This window comes from Sparus aurata, chromosome 3, assembly GCF_900880675.1.
Source record: "Sparus aurata chromosome 3, fSpaAur1.1, whole genome shotgun sequence".
Classification (NCBI taxonomy): domain Eukaryota; kingdom Metazoa; phylum Chordata; class Actinopteri; order Spariformes; family Sparidae; genus Sparus; species Sparus aurata.
In genome coordinates this window covers 5,421,516-5,439,572 of record NC_044189.1, presented here as the reverse complement: position 1 = coordinate 5,439,572, position 18,057 = coordinate 5,421,516, and the positions used below count along the sequence as shown (strand labels likewise).

Genomic DNA, 18,057 nt, shown 5'->3' with positions numbered 1-18,057 from the left:
TGAGCATTTAATTTAAGGTGTGCCGTTCAGAGAGGCGTCACCTTTTGGTGGAATTTATGCAAATATTTTATGGTGCAGATGGTTTACATTTCTAGGTCACTGTGTTGTATATTTCTGTTGGGAGACAAATGTTCAAAAACAATGGACAATCTGATATCTGTATAGCATTTTGTATGTGAGATAAATTGTTGTCCCAGGCTGCATCTTGGTAAACAGAACTGAAAATGAGAAGTAAGCACAGAGAGGCATAAATACTTGTGAGGACTATCAGGGGATACTTTTTTAAGGAGGACTCAGGACAATTTCCAGCAACAAAAAACACATTTTTGACAAAAAGTCTGGACATTGTTCAGTTGTGTTTGTTGAGATCAAAACATGGTTGGTGGCAGGGTTTGGGGCCTAAACCTAACCAGACCAAAAACACGTTTTGATGAAAGTTAAACCTAAAGAAATGTAAAGTTGCAACATGTCTGTGGTTTGCAGAAAAAATGAATACAATCGAGTTTACACCTTCAAACACTGAGTCAAAAATCTCCTCATCCTGAAGGTCTAACACTCTAAACACACACTAGCACACACACACATAAACATCCATGCAATGTTATATGCACAAAAATATAATGTGCATGTGCAAAAAAACATGTACACACACACACAAAAAACGGCAGTCTTTTGTTGAACGTGTGTTCATGTGAAATCTGAAGCACAACAGGTTTTCCTTGAACAACTTCTTGCTCATGTTGTGGTGGTAGTTCTGTCATGACCCACTGCAACAGCAGGAGGTCATGAGCCCTGCTTAGAGTGACCCCATTGGCCGAGGGAACAACGAATGGAGGAAGTGATTTTACATAACATTTCACGGAGGAAAAAAGGATGAAGTAAAGGACAAACTGGCTGAGGTTTGACCGACATTCTGCACTGAAGGGATTCATGTTGTATAATAGAAAAAGCTTGATGAAAATTACAGTTTGGTAATGAAAAAAAAATTCTGACTTTCACCCTCTATTTGTGTTGTAGCTACGTAGAATGACAGAGTTGAATCAAGAGCTCAGTCACTCTTCTGTGGTTTCTTTCTTTTGTTGTCTTTACTTTCTGTTTCTGGGGGCCTACCGAGCTAAAGACAGCCTGTTTCCAACAAAGAGCAATGAGGTCATGCTGTGTGGGAACATGAATCTAGGGTGCAATCAAGTTTAAATCACTTAAACTTCTCAATAAATCTGCAAAAAGATGTTTGTATAACTCAAAGTCCAACGTGAAGGATCAATTTGACAAGCATTCCTAGAGGAGAAACACATGGATTATCTGAAATGATGCGTTGTAATAACACAAGGTCATCGGCCTTCTTCAGAGGAATCTGATTGGCCGAGGTGACGGAGGGGGAAAGTTATGTCTCCGTCTCATTAAAACAAGACAGTCATCCACACTGTGTGTTTATGCATCTGTGTGTCAGTGTGATCTTGTTTTGCATATTTGTGGGGTCCCATCACCGCCCACTCACTGTGTGGGGTCTGAAATCTTTGTGGAGACCAAAAAGCAGGACCCCATTAAATACATCATTAGACCTTAGGGTGAAGACTCGGGTGAATGTCAGGGTGAGGCTCGGGGAAATTATTGCAAGTGTGTGTGTGTGTGTGTGTGTGTGTGTGTGTGTGTGTGGCTGTGTGTGTGTGTGTGTGTGTGTGTGTGGCTGTGTGTGGTTGTGAGAAAAAGAGAAACAGGAAGACGGAGACACGTATAACATTAAAAAAAGAGAGAAAGAGGAAGGGTCTGTGTGTGTGTGTGTGTGTGGCTGTGTGTGAGAGAGAGAGAGAGAGAGAGAGCAAGTGAGAGAGAGAGAGAGAGAGAAAGAAGTCCAGCTTTTGGCAATAAAACCACTTGAAGTAACATTGACAGAGGGGATTTGCGCATGTAGATGTGTCTTCACTTCTGCCTCTGACCATCGAGACCGAAGCAGCTGACCTCTGAAGCAGCTCCACATCTGCAGGTAAGAAAACAGGACTTATTTATGACCCTTTGTCAAAAACTCAGCGACAATATTGTAGATATTTCACACCTACGATTTCACAACTACAGGGTAGTTTTGATAATCACATGATTTTCTTTTTGTTTCTAACATCACTTGAGGTCCCAGTAAGCTCTTATTGGGAGATTTTGAGGCCAGAAGACATCTAATTGTGGGTTAAATATGAAAATAGTAGATTTATATTTATATTTATATATATATATACTTTTCAACATGTAGACATGAGCTGCTTAACAGTAAAGTCCTTGAATTTAGAAACAAATAGCAAGTGTAACTTAAACGTAAAAAGATGAAATAAAATCTTCAGTCAAATTTAACACAGCCTTAAAAAGACACTATGTAAGTTTTAAAGAGGGATTTTGATATTAACGATATTAATGAGGTAATAAAACAAACTCAGATATATCTATTTTTTCCATAACTGAATAAATGAGGAAAATACGGTCCTCAGAACTCTATTTGAATTTAGAAAGGTGGCAGGGTCTGCCAAATACAAGCAAAGTAAAACCGTATGCAACTGTGTTGTCGTTTAAGGTCAGTTTGTTAATTCTGTTTATTCATGTATGAAAACAAAGAGAGTTTGTTTGTTAAAGAATCGTACAAATATCAGTCAATGAGGATCTTTGTCTTCTGCTTTCTACCCCAATATTGACATAATGCTCCTTTAACTTGGTCACGTTTGCAGAACCTGGGTTTCTGCAGTTTCCGTTCAAACACTGAAACAATGAGAATGTTTTTTTCTTTCCGCAAAGCTGTGAACTGCTCAGAGTGAAGTTTGTGGCATCGTTTGTTGCTGTGAAAGGTTAAAATGGTTCAGTACAGGAAGTCTTTATTAGGCTCAGGTTACTTTTCCTTTCTACCATGTGTTGTGTTGTCAAACAGTGAGAAAGATAGTTATTAAAATGTTTAATCCGATTAGATCCTACCACAGTGAAGTTCTATAAGCAGTAAGAGGTTAGATTGGACCAGATCAAACCAGTGGTTGGAGGTTTGTGGTTGAGCGAAATGGAGAACATAATTGAAACTGTTTGTGGTGAACTGATGATTAATGCGCAGTTTTTCTTCTGAGGTATTTTGATGCACTTCCCCTCATCATGTCCAACAAACTGATGTTCACAGAGGCCACAGTTTTGCTCTCTGACTTGTGTCATCTTTAACCAGCTGTTCTATGTTGACACAAGTCCACTTTTCAACGAACAAACACCAACAAGTACAACAACGACAACGACGACAGTGACTCAGTTGGTATTTCTTCATGGGAACAATCCTCTGGCTCAAAGTCAGTGGTGGGTTAACTCTGGTTTGAGAGCAGTTTGTCTCACAGAATAACCACTAGTTATTAGTGGTGACTTACTATTTTTAAAACATTTAAACAGCAACAGCAAAACCTTTTTTCACACAATTTCAAAGCTGATTATATTTTGCTGTAACTACTGCAACATGTTCTCATCCCTGGTTGTCAGGATATAACACTGGCACTTACATTTCTGAAAAATCTGTTATACTTTGACATTTATACATGTCATCTGTAAGAGGACCTCGGGACGCAAAAAAAAAAAGAAACTGTTATTTTGAACAGTAAGTCATCAACGTAGGTGTTTGTGGCGACCAAAACAGATGTACAGAAAGAAAAGGTCTAGATTGCTCAGGAAATTGAAATTGCTCTTTGGGTCGTAAACAACATAACTCTTCTGGCCAAAAGGTTGAAGATACTTTTTGAGATGGTTATAACATACAGTAATTCTAAATTTGCTACTCAGCTCTATGTAAACATGCATTGTCAGTGTTTCTTAGAATTTCAGTATCAAAATAGTCATCTCAATAAACGGTTTTTGTCTTGGACTTTTTCTCTTTTTGACTTTTTGCCTAAACCCACCGAACTTCTTGTATGTATGAGGTGGCAACATAACTGTGGGTATCCTAGGGTGAAAATTGTGGCCGCCAATGTGTTGGTACATTTCGTGGATCTGACACTAACTGTGTGGGAAATACATAAAATTGATCAAATTCAAGATAACACAGGCTGTTATGACTCTTCTGTTGTTTTCCATTGTGGGTGTCCTTTGACATTTCCAGAGTAGTCTGTCTTTCTTCAGAAGGGAGGTAAACAGCGTTCTTCTCAAGCTAATCTGATAAAAACTACAACACAATCTCAATGCAACAAGTACTCAATGCACGTTCATTTAAAAACCTTCTTACTGTAAATTTTTAACTACTTTGTGAGAGTTTTTAAATGTAGTTTTATAATGCTTCTCTAGTCTACTGAGTGCTCAAAGCGCTTTACAACAACTGACACATTTGCCCATTAAAGTAAAACTCTCGCCAAAAAGCAACCAAGGCTTTTTTAATTGAATATGAGTCAAACCTTTGTGTAAATGCATAGTTTTGTTTTCGGGCAAGCTAATGTTTAATGGAGTGCATGGGTCACTGGCACTCTAGCATCAAAATCGAGTTTCAAGTCAAGTTTACTAAAAAGAAGGTTTTTGAACTACTCACCGTAGGAGCTGGATCTCCGGCATGTTGCCGTCATGGCATACAAAAAGTGTTGATCCCCGAGTGCGACCTAACAGGCAGGAGAGTAATGGTGGACCTCCTACCTGTTAGGTCGCACTCAGGGATCAACACACGCTGAGTTGTCCAAAAACCTTCTTTTTAGTAAACTCTGTGTACACAAACAATGTTCACAATGCTCATGTTCATGTGTATAGACCCTGGTGATACTACCAGCAAAGTTTCATGCTGTGTCGAGCCTTCTTAGTGTTTTAAATGCTAGCATAAGAGTGCCCCTGCACCCCATTGAAAATTAGCTTGCCCAAAAACAAAACTATGGTAAATCTTAAACGTGCCTCTTTCGTCGTAATTATGCATTTACACAAAGGTTTGACTCATATTCAACCACAAATAATGCCTTGGTTGCTTTTTGGTGAGAGTTTCACTTTAACACACTGATGGCACATGACTAAGCATGTGAAACAAAACAATAATGTTGCAAGCTGTAAAACCGAAACAATGAGCTGTTGGACACTGATAACTGATCTTTTTCTGTGGTTTCACAATACATGTAATCACTGTTTATATCAAAATAGTGATAAGTGCAGCTTTACTCATTAAGTTTACATCAAAATTCTAACTTATTTCTTTTTTCAATGAAAAGTAAACATATGCCGTATTCACATCAGAAGTTTGGGTTAGCAGAAACAAAGTTACTAATAACATTAATGATGAATATGGATGATGGCCGTGGTCATAGTTCTGACTAGGTGGTTACAGAACACGCAGGTTACTAAAAAAGGAAACCCCTGTGGCCAATCAAAGAAAGCATGCACAGAGCTTTCTTTAACCTAGTTTCATGAGAAGTCCAACTTGTGTTTCCTGCTGGTCAACCACATCAGGTGTGGCTTAGGTGTAAAGGAAACAGTTTAACAGAACTTCCTTTTTAGCATTTTCATGTGACACTTTATTTTATACTCAGACACACTGGCTTCAGTTACACGCAGCAGTTTAGCACGCAGTATTAAAAATGGATGGTAAGAAGGTTTTTAAATGGACCTGCATTGAGAACTTGTTGCAGCGAGATCGTGCAGCAGTTTTATCAGATAAGCCTGAGAAGATCTCTGTTTACCTCACTTCTGAAGAAAGACCGACTACTCTGAGAAAAGAAACATGACTCATAACAACCTGCGTTATCGTGAATTCAATCAATTTCATGTTCGTCACACACTGTAAGTGACTCATTGTGGGTCGGTCTGACGGTAGATCACACATCTTCACCCTGGGAGGCGACATCTTCATGGTATTTTAACAAATGTTGATAAATGTTTATGATTTCTGTAAATAACGCAGCCTTCACCAGAAGAAGGAGACACTACCACAACCTCAAACTCTAGTTGCCACTCCCCCGTTAAACAGAAGAAGAAGATGAACAGTCGATCAGGTCGCAGGAGGAAGAGTTAGGCCTTCAGAGAGATGTTTTTCATTCCAAATCCCAGAAATCAGTTAGCAGTTAGCGAAAAGCTAGATTTCTGACCAAAATGTACAATTTCTTTTAAATAAGAGATTAAAAATACAAACCCTGATGATTTTTCTTTAAGATTATAATAACCTGATGCCTAAAGACTTTAAAAGCTGGTAAAATCTATTGCAAGTGTGTGCATGTTTGTCGTCCAGCTTGTTCACATGCTGGTCGTCAGTGTGAATTTCTTTTTCACACAAAAAGTTGTATTTTAAGCCCAAACACACACACACACACACACACACACACACACACACAGACACAGACACCTTGGTACATTCTCAGACATTGAAGCAGGCTGAGTCAGCCGGGCACATCTGACTCGTCCACACACACGTGTTCATTCACACTGTTCTGTTAATGTCTATTTTCACAGATAAAGGCTTGTGATCAGAAAAGTTTACTCGTTTTTTAAAACTTGTGACTCTCTTACAAAGTTTTTCCTTGAGCACAACTGTTGGGCAGTTGAGCTTTGTTTTTAGTTTTGTCATGCTTTAGTTAAATGTTCTTGTGTTTTTTAAAGCATAGAGTATAACGGGAAGTAACCCCAAAACCAACAGTGAGTTTATAAACTAGTTTCTAAAATAGAGACAATCTTTGGTTGACCACGAACCATTTAGTATCATTATCACTGATTTGAAAGGTCAAAGAAGCTAGAAGCAAACAAGCTACGACTTGGCCTCCTTTGTCAGCTACTTTCACTGAATTTCAGCTGCATTTCTGGTGTTTACCCTCTTTGAACGTGGAATGAAAACTGTTTTTACCTTGTGTATTTAGCTCATGCTGGGGATATAAATCTTTTCCTTTCCCTTCAAATCTCACTGTCATGTCATAGACAAATTAATACCTCGTGTGCACAGATCAATAACTTCTTCACTCAAATCAACAACTTATGAACAGATTATTTGACTGTGCACTCAAATGATCCACAGTTTTACCTGTTTGAAGGCCCTGCAGTAATAAATTAAACTGATATCACTTTTAACTAATCCACTCTGACCTCAGGCAGGTAATGTTTTGATTTTCTTTTATTCTGTGTTTAACAGTCACAAGATGTTTCCCAACGCCTCTCAGTCTCTTCTCATCCCTGAAACGTCTAAGAATGACGAGGGGACAACTGTAGACATTGACGCCATCATGGACAACGTGTCCATCGTCCTCTACACGCTGACCGTCGTGCTCGGCATCACAGGGAACTCCATGGTGATCTGGGTGGCCGGATTCAAGCTCAAGGTAGATGCACAGTGTAGAATGAGATGCAAAAAGAGATCCTCTGTAGCTCATTGTCGATAAATTGCGACTGTGCTTCTGTTCTTTGGCATTTAAATTTATTGTTTCTGGTTCCAGGAAAGCAAAATACTAAAGGGTCCCCTGCAATTCTGCTCTTTTCCTTCTGTTTTATTCTCTGTCTTTGTTTTCTGTTGTCTCCGCTCTTTTCTTCCCTCATTTCCAAAAATGTCAAACTAGGAGATACAGATCACTAATCCTCCATATGTGCAGTTGTTTTTATACATGTGATGATGCTGAGAAGTCACAAAACTTAACCATATATATTAATATTCTCTTCTACTTCCTCCTCAGCCGACTGTGACCAACGTGTGGCTGGTGAATCTGGCGATTGCGGACTTGATCTTCTGCTTCACACGGGTCTTTTCGCTCACGAAGAAGCTCTTCTTCGACCACTGGCCCTTCGGCATCTTTCTCTGCAAGTTCAACGGCTTCTTCAAATATGCCAACATGTTCTGCTCTGTGTTCCTGTTGGCAGTGATCAGTTTGGACCGGGCGCTCTGCATATGGCAGCCCGTCTTCACCAAGCGTCGGCGCACCCTGTGGGCGGCGAGGGTGGTGGCTGCCTGCGTCTGGGCCACTGCGATCATCTTCAGTTCTCCGTACTTCGCCTTTCGCCAAGTGTACCTGAAGAACAACCTGAGTAAGTGCTCTGTGGACGTGAAGGAGGCGGCGAAGAGTGACAGCACCTCTAAACTTGCTCTCTACACCATCCGCTTCCTGTGTGGCTTCATGTTGCCTTTCATGGTCATCCTTATCTGTTACATCCTGGCTGGCATTGGCATCCGACGTACACGTCTGTCAAAGAAATCCCGTCCCCTGCGCATATTAGCATCTTTAGTCATCGCGTTCTTCTTGTGCTGGGCGCCGTACCACTGCCTTCTGCTGGTGAAGATGGTGGACAATAAGAACCCAGTGGTTAAGATCTGGCACCCTGTGGCGTCGGGCATCGCCTACTTCAACAGCTGTGTGAACCCACTGTTGTACTTCTGCATGGGGCTGGATGTGAGGGGCCGGTTCAGGCAGAGTCTGTTGGGGGTGTACAGGAGAGCTCTGGCAGAGGACGTGGATGGACAGACAAGCCAGTCCAACGAGCGCTCTGTGGATGACAGCATTGATTCGAGACACAGCACTGTGGTGGCAACAGGGAGGAGTCGGACTTCAGTGGATGTAGCAAAAGTCTGAGTTTCCTGAACACACATTTGAGTATTTAAGAGCCATACTTTTTTTGTTTTATCATGTTTTAAGCCATTCAAGTCGCATTAAAATGGAATTTAATGGTCGCTAGCTGTGCGTGATTGAGATCAAATCCCTAAGATATGATTGAACAACTCAAAACCAGGCGTGTTTTGAGTTGTAACGAGCTGTAGATAAATGTTGGCCTACACCTTTAACTCCCTCACCTGAATTAACTCCTGGAAGGATATCCTTTTGACGGGCTAATTATAAGGTTAAAAGACACTTTTACTTTAATGATCCCAGACTGGGAAATTATTTTGTTACAGCAGTAGTGGGTCCGCAAATAAAACATTTCATACATAAAATAAATAGAATCCAATATATACATAGTGTATATATACAGTGCACAGTGTGCTATAAACAGTAAACAATAATAATATATACAACAAAACAAAATATGCAAAATATACTATAACAATAATAATATATACAACAAAACAGTAGAGAGACCAGAGTTCTCTGTCAGGCAGAGGTGAGAGAGATGTAGCACAAAGGACGAAAATACAGTTGTTTTTTTAAACCCCTGTAAATTAAAATGATAAATAAATGTAACTTGGAACCTTGTTACATGAGAGAAAAAGGGCTGTGGTATGAAGTATCCGTCTGTAAATAACTGCTCCATTGCACTTTCCCCTTGTTTTGTTTCTGAGTACAACATATAGCAGCATTAATGCAGGGAAATGCAAAACCCCAGGTTTGGTCCTTAAAGAACTGAGACTGTCTGTCTTTTTATTGTAATCATCACTTGTAGTATTTCCTTCTCAGACTTGAAAAAAAAAATGCACTTGTCAGTATTGATTTTGAATTGTATTTGTCCAAACTGCTGATCCTACAGAGATGAGACTGGCTAGACACATGTTCTTGAAATGAACGTGTTGACAAACTGAGGATAGGTTCACATTTTCCTGCAAAATTGTGTTTTGCTACATAAAAAGTGGAACTGTGGTGAGTCTGGAGGGACACAGAGGACAGCAGAAGGAAGCGAGACTATTAAAAGGAAAGTCTGTACTGACTTTAGTCATGACACTGTCTGGTGTTCAGAGGTTGCACTGAAGGAGAAGAGGAATTGAAATTGTAAAGAGGCCTATCATGGTAATCTGTCACTTGGTTTTCTATGAGCACTTTCATTTTTCAAACTGCTGAAAAGGTTTCATCAGCTGTAACCACAGAGCAGATGAGTTTTATAGCTTTTATGGGCCGTGGATGGTAAGATAAAGACTCGAGGCTGGTCAGTCAACAATGAGCATCAGTCCTTAGCAACCAGCTCATAAAACACTGCTGTACCCACTCTGCAGATTACTTACACATCACTAGAACACATGTCTGTGCAATCAGACTGTTTATCCTGAGCTCACTGTACTTTCGGTTTTATGGTGTCACTGTTCTGTATCATGTTGAATGTCACAGTGTTACTTTTTGATTTTAAAATTCACTGCAGCTATCGCCAAGCTCTGAGATTCTGTAATAATATAACTGTGTAAATAGTATAAGACAACAGATACACTGTAACATGAAATTAAAAATCTTTAAAAGTTGTAGCACATCTAGATATATTCTTTACATTGTTTGATTGTGCATCGTGTAATAAATATGAGTGTTGTTTTATGGTTTAAAGACTGATTCATTTCACAGTACCAAAACCAAAACACCAGCTCAGCCAATGACATAACTTCTGCCTTTTAGAAATTAGTTTACTTACACTAAAAGCTATAAAATGCTGTTGTTATGAGAAGATTATTTGGCAGCATCTATGTTCGCGCTCTGGTTCCCCTTCTTGAAGGTTGACATGTGAGACAAATATAAATAGGCAAAACAAAATGGAAAGAGGATGTGACCTTCCGTTTTGTGGAAGAGTAACAAGAAAGCTTAAACATCAGAAGTTTTTCAAAACCACTCACCGCGTTTTAGTCCAGGCTGCTCGAGAATGGCAGTTTTGTTCCTTTATTGTTTGGTCATAAACTACTTCGTAATTTAATTTCATGATTAAACAAAACTCATAACCCTTCTGGTGCTGCTGTCAGCGTGTAATACATCTCCCGGTAATGTCAAAGACACATCTCTCTGTGTATGAAGCAGAAGGTGATAGTTTCTATTCACAGCAACACAAACACAAACTTTAAATCTTTAACTGAACTGCACAACACGAGCACAACAGAGGAGTGACAATGACATCTGAAGGTGCAAATACAAAGTTAGAACAAAAGAAAGAACGAAAAAATAAGAACAGACAGTAAGAAAACAGACAGAGAAAGAAAGAAAAACCGAAAGAAAACAGAAATACAAAATAAAAACAGAAAGAAAAAGAAAGAAAAACTAAAAGGAAAGGTAGAAGAAATACAGACAGAAAGAAAAAAAGAAAGAAAGAAAGAAACTTTATTCTCCATAATAAGAACAACATTCAGATCAGAGATGTTCATCACCAAGTGCTTTAATGAAAACTGGGGATACAACATATAATTTAAAATGTAATAAACATCCTGTAAGGATTTCAGCTTTTTCATGAATTATCATAATTTATCACTATAAATACAAAGACGAAAAATTCTGTTAATCAGCATTGAAAAATACAGTTTCACCATTTTAATTCAAACACGTCTGATTATCCTTCGTGAAACAATCAAATATTTTTCGGCTGTTTATCTTACAAACCAGCAAGATTTAATTTTGTTTAGAAACTTAAAGAAATCTAAGATTTAAAGTAAAATAAGTTCACATGCTTCAGATAAAGTGACAGTGATACACACCGTCACGTTTGAGGCTCATTGACCAACAGACGGCCCTCACTTTGTGGTTATCAACTCCGGTCCTCCCTGTGTAGCCAAGACAAACACACACACACACGTACAATTTCAGAGCACACCTTCATCTTGACATGACTAAAATAATTTAAATGACACAGTGAAGTTTGTTTGAATTGTAATATTAAGGCATTTTCAAAGTGCTTCACGGTGTTTTTGCTGTGTCTTTTGTTTACACTAGAGTTCCTTGGTCTTGCGTTCTGTCAAGCAGACTCGGAAACATAAAATCATCGCTGTCACTGTCGTCCTCTTCATCATCGTTGACCTATCAAGAATGAAGAGAATGAGTACATATTAATGCTGTTCTGCCACACCTACAGCAAGACTGCATCGATAACATCAACTCTAACCTTTAGAGGGTGTGGCATGACATTCTTAGCTATCATCAGTGTGGACTTCTTTTTAATTACTATGATGACTACTGTGTTTCTGTTGCTGACGCATAGATTGCCTATCGTGCCACAAACTGTGGGTGTGCTGCAGCAATTATCACCCCAGCACAACAAAAGAGGGAAACTGATAAACTTAAATTGCAAGTGACAAATGTGTCACTCAGGAAACTATGCTAACAAAGCTACGGTGTTTTCAGAACAGCACTGAAGCTGATTCAATGTCTCTGTGTTCTGGGATACTCTAGTTGGCTGCTCGTCCCAACCTTCATAATCAGAATTAATGGTTGTGGTACCAGCGACAGTAACGGTGGTAATAACAGTCGAGGTGGTGTTCATACCTGTTGCTGTTTTTGTTTTTCCAACTTGGATTCTGTGTCCTGAAATGCCACGAAATGGATCAGGGTACTCACTCTGAAAAGTCATAGAAGAATCTGGTTATAAAAGAAGAACTGATTTCTCAAGAAGCGCCTCCTTTGATTGGACCTAACGAGTGACTGGTTACCTGTGGTACACCATGGCAACGAACTGGATGAGGACCAGCAAAGCAAAGGCCAGGAGGAACATGAAGCCCAGTGGGTCGATGTAAATGTACTCTCCCGTGAACTGCAGGTTGGTGTCGATCTTCGGCACCTGGATGAAGATGATCGAGTCCAGGAGCTGAAGAGAGAACGTTGTTACGAGCCAGAAGGCGTTACAGATGAAGTAGGCGAAGGTGATCTGTGCGTGAGGAGAGAAAAAAAGATTTAACTTACGATCTTTTTGCGTTTTTTCATCATGGGATTTCATGAAAATGTAATCTAACACACCTTGTTTCTCAGACTCTTGAGTTTTTCGGTCATTTCTTTCTGCTTCTCTTTGTCATGAGGCAGAGGTTCCAGGTATTTGGCTGTCAGCTCTCTGAAGAACTGCTCCTCGTCCTGCAGGGAAAAACAGTAACACTCTTAATTAAGAAAAAAGAAATCCGGCTGCATTTATAGAAGATGTGAAACTAGAGCTAGAGACCATCAACTCATCAGACTTTTATAAAGAGGCTCCTTCTGGTTTCCCTCATGGGATCTTATTTCAGAATCACTTTGTATGGTGGTGAATCGAGACAGACATTTTTTCTTAACCCTGTTTGAATTGTGCCATGAATCACATATTTAAAAGATACATTTTCAAGTCAATCATCCAAATAAAGTAAGAAATTAACTGTAAGACACGTCATTATAAACACAACACCGACAGTAGTTGTGTTGGTTCATCGAACGCTCATCAAAACCCATAAGTTAAACGTTGTAGATCTGCTCCGGTATACTGCAGCTCACAAAACTGACCCACTCTCCTTTCACATAACTGCAGTTATGCATATTTATCTTTTTTAAAGTGCATTTTCTGTGCTGAAGCGGCGGCCACGTTGGTGTGGTGACGTATGTTGATTAAGATGATGCGGTTTAACACAAAGATAGATGATATTTTACATCATTACAACAAACAGGATTTTTTTTACTTGGTTAACTATTGTCAAATTGATCAATCGTTGACTACTGTACAAGTGTTTTCTGAATTAAGATCCCATGAGATTCATCAGAAGGCTAATTACTTTAGCACTCTCACTACATACATTTTTTAATATTCTTCTTGCAGCCTGTGAAGGTGCCTCCAGCAGGCACTTAAGACCCAAACCCACTGTGGGTGCATGCCAAAATCCCCAATTTGGAGGTAGTTTGATGAATGTTTGACGATTAATATTTTTGCACACTAAAACATAGCAAATGAGGAAATCCAGACTTTCTTCTGACATTATTATTTTGCAACATTATGTGGTGTTATTTCTTGTCAGTACTGGATTAAAGACATTACATTTTGCCTGACATTTCCGCCTGATAATCACAGTGTGATGTAAGGAAGAGGGAGGGGCTGTGGCACTTACACGCGAACATACTGAGAGGTAATTAAGACACAAGAAAGTGATGATACAGATGTGACTCAGAGGACGACATTTACTCTGAGTTATGAAACAAGAATTCAGACCTGGTCGAGCGTGTCCTCTTGCAGGCACATGTCATCGGACAAACTCTGCAGCTGTGTGACCCAACCTGGAGAAACGAGAATGACAGGGAAACATTACTCAACATAAACATTTTTCTACTGATTTTAAGCCTATTTCTGCAAAATATCTTCACATTAAACTTACACTGGATCGGGCTGGTGACAGCAGGAACTTCTGGCCTGAAATAAAGCAAGCAACATGTTACACAATATTCTCTTGTCCCTGATATTATGTTTTTAACCATTGTATTATTGATTTTAATCTTGAACACAAACACTAAGCAACGGCAATGAAACTGTACATGTTACAAACCCTCCGATCAGTCTTACCCCTGCTCCTCCTCAGGATTCCTCACTTCATCCACAATAGTGTTTTGGGGTTCAGGTTCAGATACTGCTGCTTCCACGCTCGGGTCCTCCTGGTTCACGATGAGCTCTTCTGCGCTGCCTCTCCGACAGAGTTTTCTGCAGCATTTGGACCGTGTGAAGAACTGTGCCAATGTGCTTTTGACTGCAAGAGTAACGATCAGTAGAATGACTTAGAATGATTTATCATATTAGTTGTTTCAGTGATAAATTTGGAAAAAGGGACTTGTGTGAAACTAAAAACCTTTAGTAATGGGATAGAAACCATCTAATTTCAATTCAAACTTGTCATGACTATAAGAAAGAGGTATCAGTGAAGAAGTGATTAAAGATGGTAACAACCAAATCACCAGGTGAGTAAATTAAAATCACAAGAAAAACTTTATTAAATATTTATGGAAGTTTTCCCAAAGAAGAAGAAAGTTGCTCACTGGTCAGTCCACTGTGGCAAAACATGTCAACTGCCTGTCCGATTCCCAAAATCATCAATTCTATGAGTTACTCTAAGTTTCACAAGTATTTACACTTCTGGGTTTGGGTTTGTGGAGCCTGGGCTGCAGGTGTGGCGGCTCCAGGAGCAGGCGCCGTCTCCCTGGTGCCCCAGGACACATTGTTCATGTTGACCATGGAGTAGATGGCCAGCAGCAGGTAGGCACTGGGGATGCAGAGGATGTAAAGGCAGCCGTACACCACCAGGCCGGCCTCCTGAGGGTGCAGGAGTGCAGTGACGATGTAAAAGCAGGCGAGGGTAATGATGAAGATGCCGCTGGGAGTCATGATGGTTCCGTCCTTTACCATGCTGACTGTTGGACAGGAAAAACAAAAACCGGTGAAAAATGAGAAGCAGTAAATCATTTCATATTAACAGGCTTTGTTGTGTTTGTGTCCAACATACCTATTAATGTGAGTGCTGAGATCATCATGTGGAAGGCGTACAGGACGCTCATGACTGCTGCAATCAGAATCTGAGTGTCTGACTTGATCTTGAAGCTGATTCCGAGGAAGATAGCAGGAGGTATCACAGCCAGGACCAGAGCAGCGTTGGGGTGAATGTCCAGCAACACAGTCAAACTACCTGAACGGTGGACAGGAAGCGAACAAAAGAAATGCTTTTACAAACACATGGAGCTCAGTGTAAGTCAAACTCTTTTGGCTAAGATGGCAGAAAAATAGCTCTTGAAACAAGCCTGACCTGCGATCATGAGGACGACAGTGGAAGGCGCCAGTACGGACGAGGCCAAGCTGAAGAACTGGTAGAACATGTAGGGTTTGGACATGGACGAGTTCCTCTTGGAAACCAGAGTACCAGAGCCCAGCAGGTCCGCAATGTTGGCCATGGTGGACGGTCCCCATCGACGGCGCTGAAGATGGTAAGTAAACGTTTTTGTAAATTATATTGTAAAAGGTTAAAACATTAAACATTAGGGCCAACTAGACATTAAAATCATTTTTGTCTCCTCAGACACTCTTTTTAAAATGTATTTTATCTTTATAGCTTTATTTGATATAGATATGACAAACACAAATATATTTAACTTACATATTTCAATATGACTGTAATTTTTACATAAATTGATCGCAAACACCCGACACGCTCTGCTGGATGCATGGTTGCAGCAGTGTTTCTTGCGTTCCTCTTCTTTTGTCACAGTGACATTTGCATATTGACAAATACTTCACATGGTAATTATCTCTTAAATCGTCATGACTGTGTACAGTAGAATGATGCTCCTTTCAGAAAAACCAGAAAAGCAAGGCACCATTTTGGATCAGGTTCAAAAATCTTCCAAGAAAATTCTAAGAAAAGTGTCTTACAATGACAGATGATTCAGAGCTATTACACCCTCTGGTGCCAAAAGCTTGTGCAATATAAAAGTGGTTTTGACTGATCACCTGGTTGTAAAACTCTTTGAACTCCTCCGGAGCGTTGGTGTAAGCGTCCGAGGCCGCGTTGTACTCAATTCTCCATCCTTGCTTCAGCAGCAGAGTGCACAGCCAGCGGTCCTCACCTGCAAGGACGATCACAGAAATTCTCAAAGATTAATAGAAAGAAATGATTTGTAGCTGGAGGATTAGTCAGTTGGTACTGAGGTGTTTGTTGTTCATCCAATTGAAGAATACGAAACGTATTCAGTTGTTTTATTATTTGTGCTTTTTGACAAAATCAGACCACGTACAAGCACTTTTGGACAACAAGACACTGCTGAGACTAACTGATATAGGCTAACACACTATCTGGCAGTGGTTGTGCTGTACAGTCCATGTATTACTCACTTAACGTGTTATCTGTAGCTAGCAAGAATATATAATACGATCTGGATACGCCCGCTAAACGCTGCTTCCAATTCTGCCCAGTCGCCCCCGAAACCCAGAACTCATTTTCCCATGAACCTTACTAAAAAAGAGACAACTGTAAAACTGTCCCAGGACACATTGAATTACTCAAAAATGTTACTGGCCCGCTGGATATTTTTTTTGCTATAATATCGCGAGTTGACACTGGAAGCAAGGGTGAGTGGCACCAACATATCCAGGCCTAAACAATACATCACTGGTATGCACATGGTGCAATTCATAATGGGCCGAATACAGATTAACAGATTGATCAGACTGTTCAACATTTATCTATACTTTCTGCATAGTCAGCTATAGAAATAGACCAGAATATGAAGTCTCCGGTTTGATGGGTCGCTCCTGTGAACTTTCAGTTACCTTGGTCGTACTGGATGTGGTGTCGAGCCCTTGACGCCTTGATGGTGTACTTTTTCATCACGTTGTCGTCCATCAGCGCCGCTGCTCTGAACAGACTGAAGCAGCCCGGGCTGCACAGCACGCAGCCGAACACGTGCTCCGCCGACTTGTGAAGCCAGTGGCCCACTGCGTATTCAAACTTCTGGTACCACACCATCGGACCTGCCAGGGAAACACACACTGTTACTGCATCAACCTCATACTGTGTATATGGTTTGCAAAATGTGGACTGTCTTGAGCAACCGCCTACAGAGTTTATGAAAATAGAGTCAAAATCAAAGTTCTGTCTTCTTTGCATTGTAATGACAGAACATGTACTTTGACATTCATTTACAGAGTTCAATTATCAGTTCTCTAGTTTTACTGACCTGATCCGGTGGGGTGAATCCTTCCACATGCTGCCCCGACGTGCGGATACAGTCTCAGACGATCGATGAGCAGCATCACAGAAGACGGCTGGAAGTCCGTGTCTCCATCTAAAGCCAGCAGGTAGGTGTTGTGCTTTTCTTTCTAGAGGAACAGAAAACAGTTTGCTCTGGTTCGTCGTATAAAAAAATATTCAGCCTGTGTTTGCATGCACATGATTGATGATTTCTCTCCTCTCACCTCAAACTCTCTCTTCAGCTCAGTTTCGTTCCCTCCTTCTTCCCACTTGCCGAAATACTTGGTCGTGAGCTTCCAGCCCAGGAGGTAGTACAAGTACATGACCTGGGATATATAACATGTCTTTCAGCAACAACATCTCCTAACATTTACGTGAACACACTGAGAGCTCAGACAAGTGAAGACCTCAAAAATCTATCAAGTAAAGTCTGAAAGAAAATAAACGGAAGGCAGTGACCTCACATGTAGAAGCACTGACTCATTTCTCCCACCTGAGACCATCTCTTTTTGTGGCGGATGAGTGTCTTGTCCTTGAAGTGAACAACCAGACTGTTTCCGTAAGGCATGGTGACCACCAGACGCCCTCCGTACGGTGTCCTCACAACCGTCTGATCTGGGACTTGCTGCTGCTTTTCGAAGAGGTCTTTATCGAGGTTCAGGAAGGAACTGATGACAGAGGAGGTAAGGCACTTTAATCTGTGAGATTTTTAGCATTTGCTTTCTTTTGTTAATTAACAGTGAGTTTCACAGATTTTACCTGTAAACTTCTTGGAT

The 18,057-nt window shown here is 40.3% G+C and overlaps 2 protein-coding genes across 2 annotated transcripts; one reads left to right on the top strand and one right to left on the bottom strand.

Moving 5' to 3' along the window:
• The first annotated feature begins 1,835 nt into the window (after window positions 1-1,835).
• On the top strand, window positions 1,836-8,893 carry LOC115579004 (C3a anaphylatoxin chemotactic receptor-like). The gene is made up of 3 exons (XM_030412449.1): window positions 1,836-1,984; window positions 7,082-7,268; window positions 7,617-8,893. The coding sequence occupies exons 2-3, from the start codon at window positions 7,089-7,091 to the stop codon at window positions 8,505-8,507; spliced, it is 1,071 nt and encodes a 356-aa protein (XP_030268309.1). The 5' UTR covers window positions 1,836-1,984; window positions 7,082-7,088; the 3' UTR covers window positions 8,508-8,893.
• Window positions 8,894-11,178: 2,285 nt separating this feature from the next.
• On the bottom strand, window positions 11,179-18,057 carry LOC115578998 (chitin synthase-like). Its single transcript, XM_030412439.1, has 17 exons — window positions 18,041-18,057; window positions 17,775-17,949; window positions 17,506-17,607; window positions 17,268-17,409; window positions 16,861-17,061; window positions 16,042-16,157; window positions 15,341-15,509; window positions 15,044-15,223; window positions 14,673-14,951; window positions 14,113-14,293; window positions 13,928-13,962; window positions 13,765-13,829; window positions 12,558-12,668; window positions 12,254-12,468; window positions 12,090-12,162; window positions 11,536-11,624; window positions 11,179-11,371 (listed from the first exon to the last, which is right to left on the bottom strand). Exons 2-17 carry the CDS (start codon window positions 17,847-17,849, stop codon window positions 11,356-11,358), a joined length of 2,049 nt encoding a protein of 682 aa, XP_030268299.1. The 5' UTR covers window positions 17,850-17,949; window positions 18,041-18,057; the 3' UTR covers window positions 11,179-11,355.

What these genes read in the sequence shown, in the direction of transcription:
- LOC115579004 (XM_030412449.1), top strand. Translation starts at nt 7,089, where the DNA reads ATGTTTCCCAACGCCTCTCAGTCTCTTCTCATCCCTGAAACGTCTAAG. An exon ending in TGGCCGGATTCAAGCTCAAG is followed by an intron (nt 7,269 to 7,616) that starts GTAGATGCACAG and finishes CTTCCTCCTCAG; the next exon opens with CCGACTGTGACCAACGTGTG.
- LOC115578998 (XM_030412439.1), bottom strand. Translation starts at nt 17,849, where the DNA reads ATGCCTTACGGAAACAGTCTGGTTGTTCACTTCAAGGACAAGACACTC. An exon ending in ACAAAAAGAGATGGTCTCAG is followed by an intron (nt 17,608 to 17,774) that starts GTGGGAGAAATG and finishes TATATATCCCAG; the next exon opens with GTCATGTACTTGTACTACCT. An exon ending in CTCAGCACTCACATTAATAG is followed by an intron (nt 14,952 to 15,043) that starts GTATGTTGGACA and finishes CCTGTCCAACAG; the next exon opens with TCAGCATGGTAAAGGACGGA.